This window comes from Cynocephalus volans, chromosome 1 (assembly GCF_027409185.1).
Source record: "Cynocephalus volans isolate mCynVol1 chromosome 1, mCynVol1.pri, whole genome shotgun sequence".
In the NCBI taxonomy this organism is placed as follows: domain Eukaryota; kingdom Metazoa; phylum Chordata; class Mammalia; order Dermoptera; family Cynocephalidae; genus Cynocephalus; species Cynocephalus volans.
The window spans coordinates 267,572,733-267,588,694 of NC_084460.1; the positions used below are offsets into that span (position 1 = coordinate 267,572,733).

Consider the following 15,962-nt stretch of genomic DNA (forward strand, 5'->3'; position numbering starts at 1 on the left):
TATGCTCCAGTAAACTAGACTCCTTTTCATTCCTCAAACATACCAAGATTGTTCGAATCAGCTCAGGGCCTTTTTCTGTTTCCTAAGCAAAAAGACTTTTCCACCAGATCTGTGTTTAACCATTGGTTCTTTCTCAACATTCGAGTCTTAGGTCAAGTGACATTTCCTCAGGGAGGCTTTCCCTGATGAGTCCTTCTAACAGGGTAGAACAGCTGCCCCTCTCTTATTGTCTCTTCTTGCTAAAAGATAACATGGTGAATACACCCTAAGGTGACCCTCAATCATCTACATCCTTGTAGTAGAATTCCTTCCTTTCAAGTGTGGATAGAACCTGTGACTTGCTTTTAACCAATAGAGTATGGCAAAGTGATGAGATGCCACTCCAATGATTATGTTGTGTTATAAAAAAAACTCTGTCTTAGCAGACTGGAGCAAGAGAGACTCCACCTTGTTAGCTTTAAATAAATAAGCTACCATGTTGTGAGAACACCTATGGGGAAGGCCACATGGCAAGGAACTGTGTAGTAGCCAAGAACAATGCCAGCAGACAGCCAACACTCAAATGAAGTTAAAAGAAGATTCTTCCTCAGTTAAGCCCACAGATGACAACACAGCCTGGCTGACGCTTTGATGGCAACCTTGCGAAACTGAGGAGAGAGCCCAGCTAAGCAGTGACCAGAGTCATGGAAACTGTGAGATAATCAACATGTGTTTTTGAGCTGCTAAGTTTGTAGTAATTTGTTACACAGCAATATAAAATGAATATAAGTAAGTACCATGAGAGGATGAGAGGAAGAAACTCGTCTCCCTTGTTCTCGCTGTATCTCCAGTACCTGGAACAGTGACTGGCACATAGTTTATAATAAACATTTGTTGGTTATATAAATGGATGGATGGATGGATGGAGAGGCTGGGACTGGATCCTAGAAACGTGGCTAGTGGCTATAGGCTAAGGAATAATACTTTTGAAGGGGGAATTTACTGGGCAGATATATGTGTGGCTCAAAGACTTCAGGGAGCAGTAATATCTGACATCCTGATTTAAAATTTCTTTCATTTGCTATATTTCTTTTTCTTAAACTCCAAGCCTTCTCCTTACTGGCCATCTGACCCAAAAAAACCCAAAAATAAAAACAAAACAAAACAAAAAAAACCCCCAAATTCCAAGTCTTAGTAAAAATTTTAACCACATATGGAGTATCTTGGAGAATAAATACAGTGTCCTATATCTACTCTTTGGAGGAAAGCAGAATTCAGTGTCTGGTATCAGCAAGGAAAAGATCTTAAAAGATGTCAGTAGAGAAATCCAGAGCAAATCAAGTAAATTTTGGAAAACATAAGTCCTCCTCTGGGATCTTTCAAATGCTTGTGGAGAACCTGGGTTTTCCTGCTATCAGTCACTCTGGATGGAAGGCTAAGATCATTTCATTTTGCTCTTGAAGGAAAAGGTGACCCTAGAAGTGAGGCTAACTAAAGTTTCAAAGATTAGACAACAAGGGAAGAAATGGAACAATAGATCTAGGTTTCAAAAGCAAAGGTGTTTTTACTTATTTTTTATTTTTGTTTTTTAAAAGTTTTGCTGGTTTTAGGAAGAGAGAGACTTAAGGTTGCTTTCAGGTCTGGAGGATGTCAGTGAGGTCAATCTCCAGTCTCATTTTCTTTGTGCTTCCCAATTGGGTTTTCCTCTCTCCCTTCATCTACACTCTTGATCTTCCAAAAGAAGACTATGACATGTCCCATTTCTCAGTTTAAGCCTAAAGAATAAATCGTAAAGTTTCTAAGCAGCTTTAAGTTGTCTTCTGTTATTCTGTCCTGAAAAGTTGTCCCAACTACTAACTTCTGGGCATATACATAGTTTTTCTTCCAGAATTAAGTTTTTCTTCTGTTTTTTCTTTGACACACCCCTTTATGATCATAAAGTTTGTTCTTAGAAGTATTCAATATTTTGGAGCCCAGATAACTCCTATGTGTCCTCATTAATATAACAGGGATTCTGCCCTGGTACTTATTCCATTTCTTGTTCTAATAATCTGCTTAGTGCCCCTGTCTCTTCCTAAAACTGGGGACTTGTTTTGCTTTTGCCAATCCTCCAACTCAAAGGGAAGATATAATCCATGAGGCGCCATAATACATTGTGAAGATCCATTAGTCTTATAGATGCTGTTGATCTGTTCACCTGGATTTCTGTGTTGCTCCCCCTCATCCTGTTTGCTCGCCCCAGAGTTTTTCCCAGATGTTAGAACACCCTCCTACTTGTTGGGCTTTTGGCGATTAGAGTACTAGGGATTATTTTACCATTGGACACCATGATAGTCATTAGGACTGTTCACAAATATTCAGGTTCTCCTTCTAGTAAAAGTACGATTTCATTTCCTGCTCTCTTACGTTTGGTCATGTGACTTTGATGGCCAATAACATGTGAGTGAAGTGAAGCACCTTGATCTGGGTGGAAGCTTTTTAATGACTAGAGCAAGACACTGCACCACTAGCAATTAAATTTTATGATCTCTGCCCTGGCAATCTTGAAAGCATGGGTCTCAGTGAAACCTTCACCAATTTGGGAACCTCGGTGACTATAATGAGCAGAGTCCATGCAGTGAATATTGGGCTAAGCTCCCTAAATCTACCCTTTCAGTCTGAAGCATTCTTTCTCTCAATTGCTGGATATGTTGGTGGCTGACATCTCTCAGCTGGGTCCTTCTGGGGGGGGTTGCTCTTGGCTAAAAAGAACCCTCTTGCCCAAAGTCATTTCCCTTCCCTGAATGCAGTCCACATACAACGACTGGTTGATCTGAGGGTAAGAAGACCTGACAGCTCCTTGCCTTAGTTTGGGACAAAGCTGAAGGGCCATCCCAGCACCACAGCCCCCTGCAGGATTGGCTGAAGCCCTAGTTGCAGTTGTGTTGCAGTTCATCTTCTACCCAATCCTGCTACCCTCAGTCCCCACACAGGTTGTTCATGAGAGCATTACCCAATACCACCTGCACACAAATCTCAGAGTTTCAGGGTCTATTTCCTGGTGAACACCACTCATGATAGGCCCCCTGATGCCTTGTATCAAATATGTAACATGTGTGACAAATATACCCCCATGGATAACAAAACCCATAGATGCTCAAATCCCTTATATAAAATGGTACAGTATACTTTAAATCATCTGCAGATTACTCACAATACCTAATACAATGTAAATGCTATATAAATTGTTATACTACGTTGTTTAGGAAATAAGGACAAGAAAAAAAATATGTACATGTTCAGTACAGACACAGCCATTGTAGGTCTAACTAGATTTTCCATCCTCGATTGTTGAATCTGTGGGTGTGGAACCAGTGAATACAGAGGGTGGACTATATTGTCAGTCTTGTGTAGTAGGCAGGTTCATTGCCAAGTTCTAATTCTTCTTTGATGTTCTCTCTTTCTATGAGTGAATAACCATGTCCTAACTGAGATTTTACAAGGAGGAACAGAAAAGGGAAGAGGGTTGCATATCTAGTTGTCAATTAACTACTCCTACACCAAGTCAGTGGCATGTATTTTTTCATGTGAATCTCCTAAGACCTTTTCCTCTTTTCTATATAATTTATCATACATTTATAACATATATAAGGGTACTTAATGTTTCTTAGGAAAATTTTTATGCAAATAAAAATTGAATAATCAAGTACTTGATCCCAATTTGAGGAAGAGCACTATTTCTCCGAGTGCTGGATTTCATTTCTTGAAAGCCAAACGGTAAAACAATACCAGTTTCTTATTTTAGGCCTTTAAGACAAAACAAAACACAGTAATAAAGCTAGTGAATCAAAGCATATACTCCTTTTTCTAAGGGATTTTACTATATAGAAAAAATTCTGTCTGAAGGGTAAACAGTAAAAAAAATATTTAAACTAAAAACAGTCTTAGAATCCTGGGCTGGCATTAGGACAACCCCTGATTAGTACGGTAACAGAAACCAGTTTAAGGAATGTGTAGATTTATTTACATCAAGTTCAGATAAAAAGATAAAAGGGGACTTGAGTAAGCAAGCAAAGAGTATGACTTCAGGAGTGTATCTATGAATGTATCTATGGAACTGCCCTTAGCCACAATGAAAGACCAGCAAAACCGGCCTTCCTTCAGAATAACCCTTCTGCCTAGTGGGAGAAGCTAAAGCTAGACATCACCTTTTAAGATAGCCCTCCCACGCAAATTTTCCACCTGGAACCTAAAAATTAAACCCAGACTTCCGATCATGGCGCCACGCTCGTCACCTTCCCCCCTCTCCCAGAGCAAAAATCCCACCCAAGTCGGCTGATTCCACAGGAGTGTGTAAAGGCGGCAGGGCGTTGGGAGGAAGCCCCTCCCCTATCCTGGTTGCTTGGGTACAAACCAGATTTGCAAATCAAAAAACCCGAATGGTATCAACTGGCCCTTCTCAGTTCCTTGGGTGGGAAGACGCGATCACAATCTCTACCCTGATGCAACAACTCTCTACCGCAATTTTCATTTCACAACCCCTAAGAAGCCCCTAAGGCCCCCAGCCTTTGTGAATAAAAGCCCTCCCTTGGAGAAGTGGAAACCGCGCCGCACACACTAGCATACACAGCAGGGAGGTTTGTGGAATTTTAAGAGTTTTCTTTCTGGCTTCGCGTCCTTGCAAATGTTCAATATTCTTGTCAGCTAAGGGCCAAGGGAATGGGTGTTTGAGGAAAGCAGGCAGCCGATTAGAACAAACATCAATTTAGAGGTGGTCTTTCCAATTCCAGCTTTTGTTTGAATCAGTGAAGGGAGCCCGAGGAGGCCAAAGTCTCTGATTCTGGGCAAGGCGGGTCCGTCCGGATTCTTTGGGCTACGGCGAGGGAGGGTCTGGCCCCATGAACAACGGGGGAAGTTCTGCCCCTTGAAGATTTCCCCAAGAGTCTTGGTGAGACGGCGACGCCTTAGTAGGGCCAAATCACGGAGCTGGGAAGAGTTTGTCGAACGCTGGACAAAAGATGCGGCCTTCGTCACTTAAACACACACACACAAATCCCAAGCCACCCTCGTATGGGAGGTATGTGCGTTTGAAGGACAAAGGCCATTGCTGCCCACCGCGGGCTGCCAGCCCCACCCCGCCCTCGCAGCTCAGGGGTAGAGACACGCCGCGCGAGGGCCTCAGAGTCCTCAGTCATCCCGGGAGCAAGGGGCGGGGCCGGGCGGGGCCCGAGCGCGCAGGCGCAGTGCGGGTCTGGCCTTGCCGCCGCCGCCGGCGCCCCCTGTGCTGCACCAGAGGCCGGAGACAGACGCGGCCGGGAAGAGCAGGAGACTGAGGGGGAGGCGGAGGCGGCGGCGGAGGCGGCGGCGGAGGCGGCGGCGGAGGCGGCGGCGGAGGCGGGGCGACTCCGGTGACCGGGAGCGCCGCAGACTGGCAGCTGCGGCGACTCCCCTCTTTGTGTCTGGTCTGTTCGGAGCCGCTGGAAGTGCTTCCCGGAGGGGCGCAGGGTGTCTCACTGCCTACCCCCTTCCGAGCCACCTACATCCGCCCTCCCGCCGCCCCCCGCCCTCGGCCCGCGACGCCCGGGCTCCGCCCGGAGCCCAGAGCTGCGGGAGAACGGGGCGGCGGCGGCGGCGGCGGCTTCCTCCGGGGCTTGTGATTCGCTCACAGGAGCCATTCACGGGAGAAGACGAGGCTTTCATGGTGGAATTTACCTCAGGCAAGATCGAGCGGCAGGAATAAAAGAGAGCGAGAAAGAGGAGCGCGCCCGTGAGGGCTGGAAGGGATAGCCTCCCGAGCCTCCCCTCCGCCTGCTGTCGCGGGGAGCTCCGGGCCCTGCCTGCCGACTCCTCCCCTCCCCCGCTGCCCGCCGCCCCTCAGCCCTCTCCCGGGTCTGCCGACCCTCGCACGATTATTCCGTGAGGGCTGTAGGCTTGTCCATGGAGGCAGGCACCGTTTTCGATCCAGTCGAGGAAGAGGATTTGTTCTCGAAACCCGAGTGAAGGAGGCACCGAAGCGAAACTTTAAAAGGATTCCTGCCCTCCGGAGCCCCGGGCGATGCGACTCGGGCCTCCGGGAACCGCCGCCGCCGCCCACCCGGCTTCGTCCTTCCCGGCGGTCGGGAACTTGTTCTGATCCTCGCCCCCCCACCCCGGTCGACTCCCCGCCCTCCACCCGTCTGCACCCCGGCTATGTTTTCTCCCAGACCTGGATATTTTTTTGATATCGTGAAACTACGAGGGAAATAACTGCGGCGGTTTCTTCTTGGCTCCCTGCTCTCCCCCACGAACATGCCTTCAGTTTGGGGGGCTAAGGCACCCTGTCCTCGGCGAAGGAATCCCCCCAGCCGCGAAGGAGAGAAATGAAGGGAATTTCTGCAGCGGAATGAAAGCTCTGCAGCTAGGTCCTCTCATCTGCCATTTGTCCTTTCAAACTGCGTTGTAATACGGGCAGGATAAGTCCGGCGAGAGAGAAGACAAACCTCCTGGCCGTGTTTCTCCGCCAGTATTTACTTTCCATATTTCTTTTCTTTGCCTCCTGCTTCTTGGCTGACCCAGGGATGAATTCCTCGCCGCGGCGGCCCTGGCGGATGCCCTGGCTACTGTGGGCCGGTCTGCTGGTCAGCACTGCAGCCGGTGAGTAGCCGCGGGTGGCGCGTCCGGGCCACTTCCCCTGCGGTGGCGAGGGAGGGAGCCCGCAGAGGCCGAGGCCTGCGCTCGCCCTTCGCGACGCGTCCCCTCGGATCACTGTGGAACCGGTCCCTGCGCGCCTTTCCCATTCCTTCCAGGGAAATCACCTATAATGTTTTTGTGTAGTTTCATATCCCCACCCCCATATTCCCCATCCACACCCCCGCTCCACTGGGGAAAAAAGACATGTTGGGTGTGGTATCTTGACATTTTTAGCTGTGAGGTAATGCAAGGATTAAAAATAATATTTTAATCATCAGCGAACAGTGTTTATTATGAGATCTCTGGAAACAGCTGTAGGTTTTTTTCTTTAATATAAAGAAGCGGTTTTGGCTTATAGTAGAAAGAACATCAACTAGAGAAAACACTCTTGAACCTTATTTTTAGATTTAGATCACTCTTTGGGAATCCATGTTACTTTCGTTATGCAAGAATGTTACCGAATGAATAGAATAAATGTTGAGGAAGCCAGAACTGTGAGATTCTTGATACATTGTATAATACCGTTTATTAGTAGTAGTAGTAGTAGTAATATTTTGTTACCAAATATTTAGTAATTACAGCTCCATCTTTTCAACCTTAACAGTCGTATTTTATATACTTTTGGAATTACTGTTGGCCTGGAAGTATTTTGGTAACTTTACTATTAGCCGTCTGGCATCTATTGGCTTTCCTGTCATTGAGACAACTTTGACCTGACATCAGACTTGAAAGTTCTTTGACATTTTACTAAAGCGCGAGGGAAATGGTAGTCATCTTTTTCATCACATATTTTCTTTTTAGTTCCCAGACACCTTAGGGAAAAAACCTCATGTTCCTCTTGCAATTATTTTTCAAGCAGTCTTTTGGTAATTTGCTTTTAGAAATTTTCAGGAGTGAATTGTACATATAATTCTTAAATTCTATTTAGGATGGCCAAATGGGTTATGCGTTTAAAAACAAGTAAAGGGCTGGCCTGTTAGCTCAGTTGGTAAGAGCATGATGCTGATAACACCAAGGTCCAGGGTTCAATCCTTGTACCAACCAGCTGCCCCCCCAAATAAAGTAAAAACGAGTAAAGGACAAAATGATGGCTTTCCAAATACTTTTTTCTTTTTATAGGTATGCAATTTTCACATTTAATAAATTTCTCATTGCTATGTTAGACACAGGTTATTTGCTCATTTTCATTTTAAAAGTCTGCATTGGGAAAATACAGAAAAAATTTGATGTTTTCTGTTGTGTTTTTGATATCATTAATTAATGTATTGTTGATTATTATTTTTATGATAAATTTATATAGTTGTGTTAAAATAATTTGAACTTCTGAATTGAATGTATTTTGAAACTCATATTTTAATATTTTTAATCATTGCACTTCCTTTGGGGGTATAAATGAACAATTTTTCTCCAAATTTCTTTATATTGTGTTAACTATTTAAATTCTTTAGCTGTAAGTCATGTGGTTCCTGTGAAATTTGAAGAGAGTGAAAGGCCTTAAGCTTAAGCAGTCATTCTGTGAGTAGAAATCTCAGAACATAAACTTTTCAATGTTCTTTGTTGTTACTGATATTTTTAGAATGTAGATTCTCATTTATAGTGACATTCTTATGATTTTGTGATCAGAAATTATAAAAGTAAGAAAAAATATTGATTTAAAAATAAACTTAATTTCTATTTGGGAAGTAAAATATTCTTAGAATAGTGTACTTTAAAAGGGATGGATGAAAAGAATCAATGCTTAAAAGTGGTTTTAGTCTTCTTTTTTTCTTTAGTATTACATAGCACCAGATGACAAAATTTGTGAAGCCAGATTTGAGAGCAGTAACAGCAGTAATGATAGCTAGTATTTATTGAGTGCTTGCTAGGCACCAGTAACTATTCAAATAGCTTTAAATAAATTTTCTCTTTTGATCCTCATGACAATTCTATACTATGTAGGTTATTATTATTCCCCTTTTACAAAGAGGGAGAGTAGAGTACAGAGAATTTAAATAACACAGTAAATTATGGAGCCAGGATCATAGCCTACCACATTAATGGTTTTAACAGCAACAGCAGCAGCAGCAACTTCTTCTCACTCTAAATAGGAACATGAAATAGAGTAGCGTCTTCACTAGATCAGCCTTTGAAAAGAAACAGAGACACAGAATATCAGTACAGCACTGCTTATGCAAATGTCATGGTTCTGAATGTGTGAAACTTTTGCTTTGCCTAATATTGCAGTGGCTAGTGCAGTTGCATTAAGTCCAAGTTGGTTAGAGGAGGCCTGCATGGATTTGGGATAGATAGATGCAGTGATGTAAACAGACAGGTGCAAATAGTGCAGCTGAACAGGAAAAAAAAACAGTGGAAGACTGAAAAAAAATACTGTAAGAGCACATCTCTCTTTGGGGTCATGGATAAATAATTTCTTTTGAATCCCTCTTTCCCACTTACTGTAGTTCTTGGACTCCTTAATTCAAAGAACAGTTGGGATGCAAAAAAATTAGAACTTGTGAAAAATAAGGTGTGCTTGCTTGTTTTATAAATTCTTTATTTTAATAAAAGAATACAACACAGGTATTATTTAAGCATCAGTTTCTGTAATGCAGTTAAGTAATTTACTTGATTAGATTTTAATTTTACATGCATCTCTTTAGGAACACGCACATTGTCTAAAGTGAGATTCATCTAGTTAGTGTTCTTGAGCGGGTAATGAATATTGCTGAGGAATTGGAAGTTTAGTAATCTTCATTTTAGTGTTTCTCAGTGTGGGCACTGTAACAGAATTACCTGGAGTTCTTGATAAAATGTATGTTTCTGACCCTGCAATCTAGATTTACTGAATGGATCTCTCTGGGACCTACATTTTTTTTTAAAAAACTTAAAACTCAAAAGAGTCTTACTCGTCAGTCCTTTATATCATCATTCCTGATGGTTTGGATTTTTAAAATATGGTGATGTAGTTACCTTTTGCTGCATAATAATTGGCAACCACAAAATCTTAAAGGCATGCAACAATAAACATTTATTCTGCTTCACATGTCTCATTCTGGGGCCTAGCCTGGAGGAAGGGGTGACATCTATCTGGGGGAAGCTTGTGTCATGGCAATGGCAGAACTACAAGGGGGCAAACCCAATACTACCAGCACATTTGTTATTCTAGCATCATATTGTCTGACCAAGTCATATGGCCAAGCCCAAAGACAAGGAGTAGCAAAGTACTTTGCTTATAATGAGGCTAATGTAATATATGGGTATATTATACTATTGCATGGGAATGAAGAATTGAAACCCTCAGTCTACCATATATGATTAGAAAGATGGTGCAGGAGGGGGGCTTCTCTTACCATTTGAACAGGGCCATGCTTTTAATTATGAATTTGCATTAAAATTATACCAACTTTGGTGTCTACAAAAGCTATCTTGGTGTGTGGAATGATGTGGTGGTAGTGGTATTTGGTATTGGTATATGTATGTAATGTTGGGAGAGAGATGTCTATTCCATACAAAGATAACATCTTTTCTTTATTAAAGGCTAATTTTTTTTAACAGTGAAAGAGAAAAAATTGAATATTGATCTCTGATAGGTAAATTCTAATTATATAAGGAATGGAGTGAAGTCAGTGTAAATCAGGTAGTTTTATGATTGGCCATACCACTTATTTTGGCACCTACCCATTATTGCCTTGCTGTTGAATATCAGTTTTATGTGTTTGCCTTGTCTTCCCAGCTGATAATTGCTTCTAGAGGATAGGGTTCATATTTTAAATAGTTTTGTAATCTACCATATTGCTATGCACATAGCAATAGAAGATGTTTAATAAATACTTGGTAAATGAATAATAAAAAGGAATCGGGGCCAGGAAATATTCTAGGATTGCTCACTGACTCAAATGGCATATTAGTAACATATTCTTTCTTTGTCCCAATTCCTTCAAAGTAAAAAGTAGTATAAGTGGTTTAGTGGGGAGACCACTGTCCTGAGTTAGTGAGACTGAGATTCTGTGTGGTTCCGGGCAGATAGATTACTTAACATAGTTTTCTCAGTTGTAGTATTATGGGGTTGGACTAGATTATGTTTGAAATGCAGATTCCTGGACGGAATCCAAACTCATGACCTTGGTATTACAAGGGTACACTCTAACCAACTGAGCTAACCGGCTTGCTAACTCTGGATCTACTGAATCCAAATTTCTGGACAGTGAGCCTGGGAATCTGCATTTTAACACACCACTCCCCCATCCCTCCATAAATTTTATGTACCTTTGAGAACTACTGTATCTAAGATTCCTGCTCTCAAGTGCTACAACTTTTTGTGCTAATTATAACTTATTCTAGGTCTTTTATTCAGTCGACATTGGGACCACACATTTTTTATTTTATGCTTTAAGCAATTACCTAAAATCATTTTCTTTTTTAAAATTTGCATTTTTTCTTTTCTTTCTTTTTTTTGCCTTTTCTTTGTCTTAGAGGTGATATTTAATGAAGAGGGCTTTGCTTAACCAGTATTAAATATGCTAATTTAGCTTGTTTTTCTTTTCTCTTTTATTTATTTTATTTTTTAAAAGATACTGCTTTTTTTTGATAAATGTGTATTGTTTGAAGCTTACATTGATAAGTGAGTCAGTTTCTTGACTGTATCCTGTAATACTGAATCCTAAAATTAGATCTGGAAGTCTACCCAATCACAAAAACCCTGGATCTCCAAGGGCTCTTCATGGGCCAAGCAAGGTTCTTAGTAATCAGTCAACAAAGTAGGAAGATGTTATGTTTTTAAAATTAAAACATTGTTGATTATACATATTTGTGGGGTACAGAGTTGACTATCAGTATTTGTGTTCAATATGTGATGATTAAATCAGGATAGTTGGCATATCTGTCATTACAAAACATGCTCATTCTTTGTGACCATTAACCAATTTCTCCCTAACCCTCCCTCAACTCTTCCTTTCCTCCCTAGCTTATATTTTTATTTTGGCCATTTTATTTTCCTCCTGCTTCTTCCAAAAATAAAAATTACTTACTAGTAGAAAGAAGTGGTTTTACTTTTAGTAAATTTGGATGACAATTGTTGATAAAGTATAGTAAAGGAATTAGTGCTAAATTAAATTAGGTTAGATAACATTGTTTTGGTTTTATTTACAAATTAATATTCCATAGAGCCCTCCAGGTGGATAAATTGGATGTATTAAATTTCTATCCACCAAAGAAGAATTGTACATATTCTGATTTGATTGATATCTGCTGGGAAAAGATAATATGGGTGGTGTGATATGTAGGAATTCATGAATTTTGATCATCTTTCATAGCACTTATGCATGCTGAAGAGACTTTCATATTACCAAACTATTTTCCCCTTGTAGTTAATGATCAAGTCTTGAATCCTTTTCAGAAGCAACAAAGATGACTTTGTTGGAATTTTGAGTGCAATAGACTTGAGGGTTTTTTTTTTTTTTTTTAAGAGAAACGTGTGTGTGTGTGTGTGTGTGTATACATTTTTTTTTTCTGTGAGATGGATATGACAGCTAAGACTACTGTATTACAAAAATATATATAACTTATGTATAGTCTATGTGAAGTTAGAAATAAGCCTGTAATAAATGTCATGAACATTTTAGAATGCATTGCCTTATCAGAACTATTCATATGTAACATTTATTTCTTGCTCTTTTTTCTTTTTCTTTTTTGGCAGCTGGCCGGTACAGCTACACTCTAACCAGCTGAGCTAACCAGCCAGCCCTTGCTTGCTCTTAATTGTACTTAATACAGTAAGTGTGTGAAAAGTGTTTTAGACAGTTTCTATTCAAATATGCACCCACAGGAGCAGCTAGAAGGGTGGGGGCCTTAAGAGGATAGATAACATATGGAAGGAGAACTGAAGTATCCATTCAACAAACATTTATTAGTGTTTCCTTTGTGCAAGTTTCTTTTTTAAGTGTTATAGAAGGATACAGAAATAAAAGTCTCTTCACCCCAACCATTTCATGCCATAAGCATGAACCAGAAGTTAGATCTCATGCTATTTGAAGCAAAGGTAGGTACTTTACACACCTTTAGCATTGGTTTTTTTTCTCTTCTGCCTATCTTTTAGGGTGAGAAATTCCTGTAGGTATTCTATAACACAGGAAGAATGACTGTGTCCCTGTGTGTTTTCTCGTTTATCTCTACCCTTTTATTTCTTCTCTGCTAGACTTCTGAAAGAGCAATGTCCATTTTTTGACTTCCATATCCTGAACTAGTACTTGCCTCTCTCTCCCCACAATGTATATTAGGTCAACAGTGATTTTCTACTTGCCGAATCCAGTCACTTTTCAACTTTGTTCTTTTTGACTTTTCTACTGAATTTGATAGTTTTAGCCACCCCTTCCTCAAAACTTTCCTCTTCTGATTTTAATAACTTTTCAGTTCCCTGGTTCTGTCTCTTTTCCATCCCCCTTTCCTCATAAATTTTTTTTTTCTCCCATAGATTGTCTTGAGCACACTTTTCTCTTATTGCTACTCCTCTCCCCCAGGTTTCAATTATCCCTGAAAATAGAATATTTCTAAGTCAAACAGGCGACCAGGATTGGAAGCTAGAAAGATCTGAATTTCTGCTTAGTGTTAGCTCTTTACTTTAGGCATGTCACCTGTTTGGTCTCAATATCCTCGTTTATAAAGTGAGAGGGTTTGGACTGGATGATCTTTATAGTACTAACAGTACTTTTGATTATGGTATGAGAAAAGCCAGTGGTATACTTACTAGTAAGGGTATAGCACTTTGAATGATATAGTTGGTTATTACTAATGTATAATACTTGGAATTTAGCTTAGGTTGGGAAAAAGTATGGGGCATTCTGAAATTGTAAAAGTACCACTTTGAAAGAAATGTAACTTAATTTTTGGCAAATACATTTTATATCTTCATTATATATGTTGAATTAACAAAAGTGTAAAGAGGGCTCTTTAGGGATAGACTTTAATGAAAATATAAGAATAATCTATACCAAATACATGAATTGTTCCCCATGCTATACATGCTATGCCAAGCAATATGCGTTGCTTAATGACAGAATACGTTCTGAGAAGTGCGTTTGTGAGAAATGCAATGTTAGGTGATTTCGTTGCTGTGTAAACATCATAGAGTGTACTTGTGCATACTACAGACCCAGGCTATGTGCTATAGGCATTATAATCTTACAGGACCATCGCTGTGTATGCAGTCCATCGTTCACTGAAACGTTATGTGGCACATGACTGTATAAAGAGTGCTTTTAAAATAGTTGGAGTCCTAGAATTTTAGGGTTGGAAAGGACCTTATAGTAGAGTTTAAATAGTTAGAAGTGTAAGAAAGTTAGACTTCTTTACAATCTTGTCTAATGCCAAGCTCAGCTCATGAAGCCTTGATAATATTCCATCATTTTGTTTATCCATTCATCTGTTCACAGACACTTGAGCTGTTTCCACCTTTTAGCTATTGTGAACAATGCTACAATGAGCATTGGTGTAGAGTATCTGTTTGAGTTCCCTGCTTTCGTTCTTTTGGGTATATACCCACGAGTATAATTACTGGTTCATATGGTAACTCTATGTTTAGCTTTTTGAGAAACTGCCAAAGTGTTTTCCGTATGGCTGCACCATTTTACATTTCCACCAGAGATGCAGGAGGGTTCCAATTTCAACACATTACCAGCACTTGCTATTTTCTGTTTTTAGATAATGTAATAATATTGATATGCCCATCCTAATGGGTGTGAAATAGTATGTAATTGTGGTTTGATATGTATTTCACTAAATGATGATGTTGAGCATCTTTTCATGTGCTTATTGGACATTTGTATATCTTCTTTGGAGACATGTCAATTCAAGTACTTTGTCCATTTTTTAATTGGGTTATTTGTCTTTTCATTGCAAGTTGTTTATATATTCTGTATTAGTCTGCTTTCTGTTGCTTATAACAGAATATCTGAACCTGGGTAATGTGTAAAGAAAAGAGGTTTATTTCTTAACAGTTTTGGAGGCTTGGGTGTCCAAGGTTGAGGGGGAGCATCTGTTGCGGGCCTTCCTGGTGGGGGCCTTCCTGGTGGCGACTCTCAACAGAGTCCTGTGGCAATGCAGGCAATCACATAGCGAGAATGACAAGAGAGCTTTCATGTGCTCTCCTCATAAAGCCACCACTCCACATCCATGATAACCCACTAAACCATTAACCCATTAATCCATGAGTAGATCAGTGCATTCACAAGGACCAAGTCCTCACGATCCAGTTACCTCTTAAATGACCCACCTTTCAAATACTATAATTGGATCTCCCACCATCTTAACACTGTTATGATGGGGATCAAGTTTCAAACACATAAACTTTTGGGGGATACATTCAACCCATAGCATATTCTTTATATATTCTGATTATTAACTGCCTTATGAGATATATGATTTTAAGTTTTCTCTCATTCTTTAGGTTATTTTGTTACTTTCTTGATAATGTTCTTTGTTGTACAAAAGTTTTCAGTTTTGATGAAGTCCAGTGGATGTATTTTGTTGTTGTTCATGTTTTTTGGTGTCATATCCAAGAATCCATTGCCAAATCCAAAGCCAAGAAAATTTATTGCTGTGTTTTCTTAAAAGAGTTTTATGGTTTTAACTCTTATATTTAGGTCATTAATCCATTTTGAATTAATTTTTGTATATGATGTGAGGTAGAGGTCCACCTTCATTATTTTGCATGTGGCTATGCAGTTGTGCCAGCACCATTTGTTGAAGAGACTGTTCTTTCTCCATTGAATGGAATTGGCACCCGTGACAAAAATCAATTGGCCAGAGATGTATGGGTTTATTTCTGGACTCTTGGTTTTACTCCATTATGCCGGAACCATATTGTTTAGATTACTGTAGCTTTGTAATAAGTTTTGAAATAGGGAAGTGTGAGTCCTCCAGCTTTGTTCTTCATTTTCAAGATTGTTTTGGCTGATCAAGGCCCCTTGTAATTTAATATAAATTTGAGGGTTGGCTTTCCCTTTCTGCAAAAAAAGGCTGTTGGCATTTGAATAGGGATTGTTTGGATCTGTAGATTGCTTTGGGTAGTATTGATATCTTAATATTAATTCTTCCTATCCATGAACAGGGGATGTCTTTCCATTTATTTAGGTCCTCTTTAATTTCTTTCAGCAATGTTTCACAGTTTTTAGTGTACAAGTGTTTCACTTCTTGGTTAAATTTATTCCCAGATATTTTATTCCTTGGTTAGTAAGATATTTTTAAAAATTTGGTGGACTTTATTGCTTGTTGTTATTGTTAACAAAAATTATGGAATAATTTTCTTTTGCTATTTAAGGCATTTTAATTTGTTACTAATGATATAGTGATTTTTATTGATT

General features: G+C 40.1%; 1 protein-coding gene across 1 annotated transcript in view; it reads left to right on the top strand.

Moving 5' to 3' along the window:
- Positions 1–5,348: 5,348 nt before the first annotated feature.
- The window catches only part of BMPR2 (bone morphogenetic protein receptor type 2), a 200,370-nt gene continuing 189,756 nt past the window's right edge, over positions 5,349–15,962 (top strand). The window contains exon 1 of the mRNA XM_063101867.1: positions 5,349–6,591. Coding sequence (XP_062957937.1) covers positions 6,516–6,591 — 76 coding nt within the window. The 5' untranslated portion in view covers positions 5,349–6,515. The remainder of the gene's footprint in view (positions 6,592–15,962) is intronic.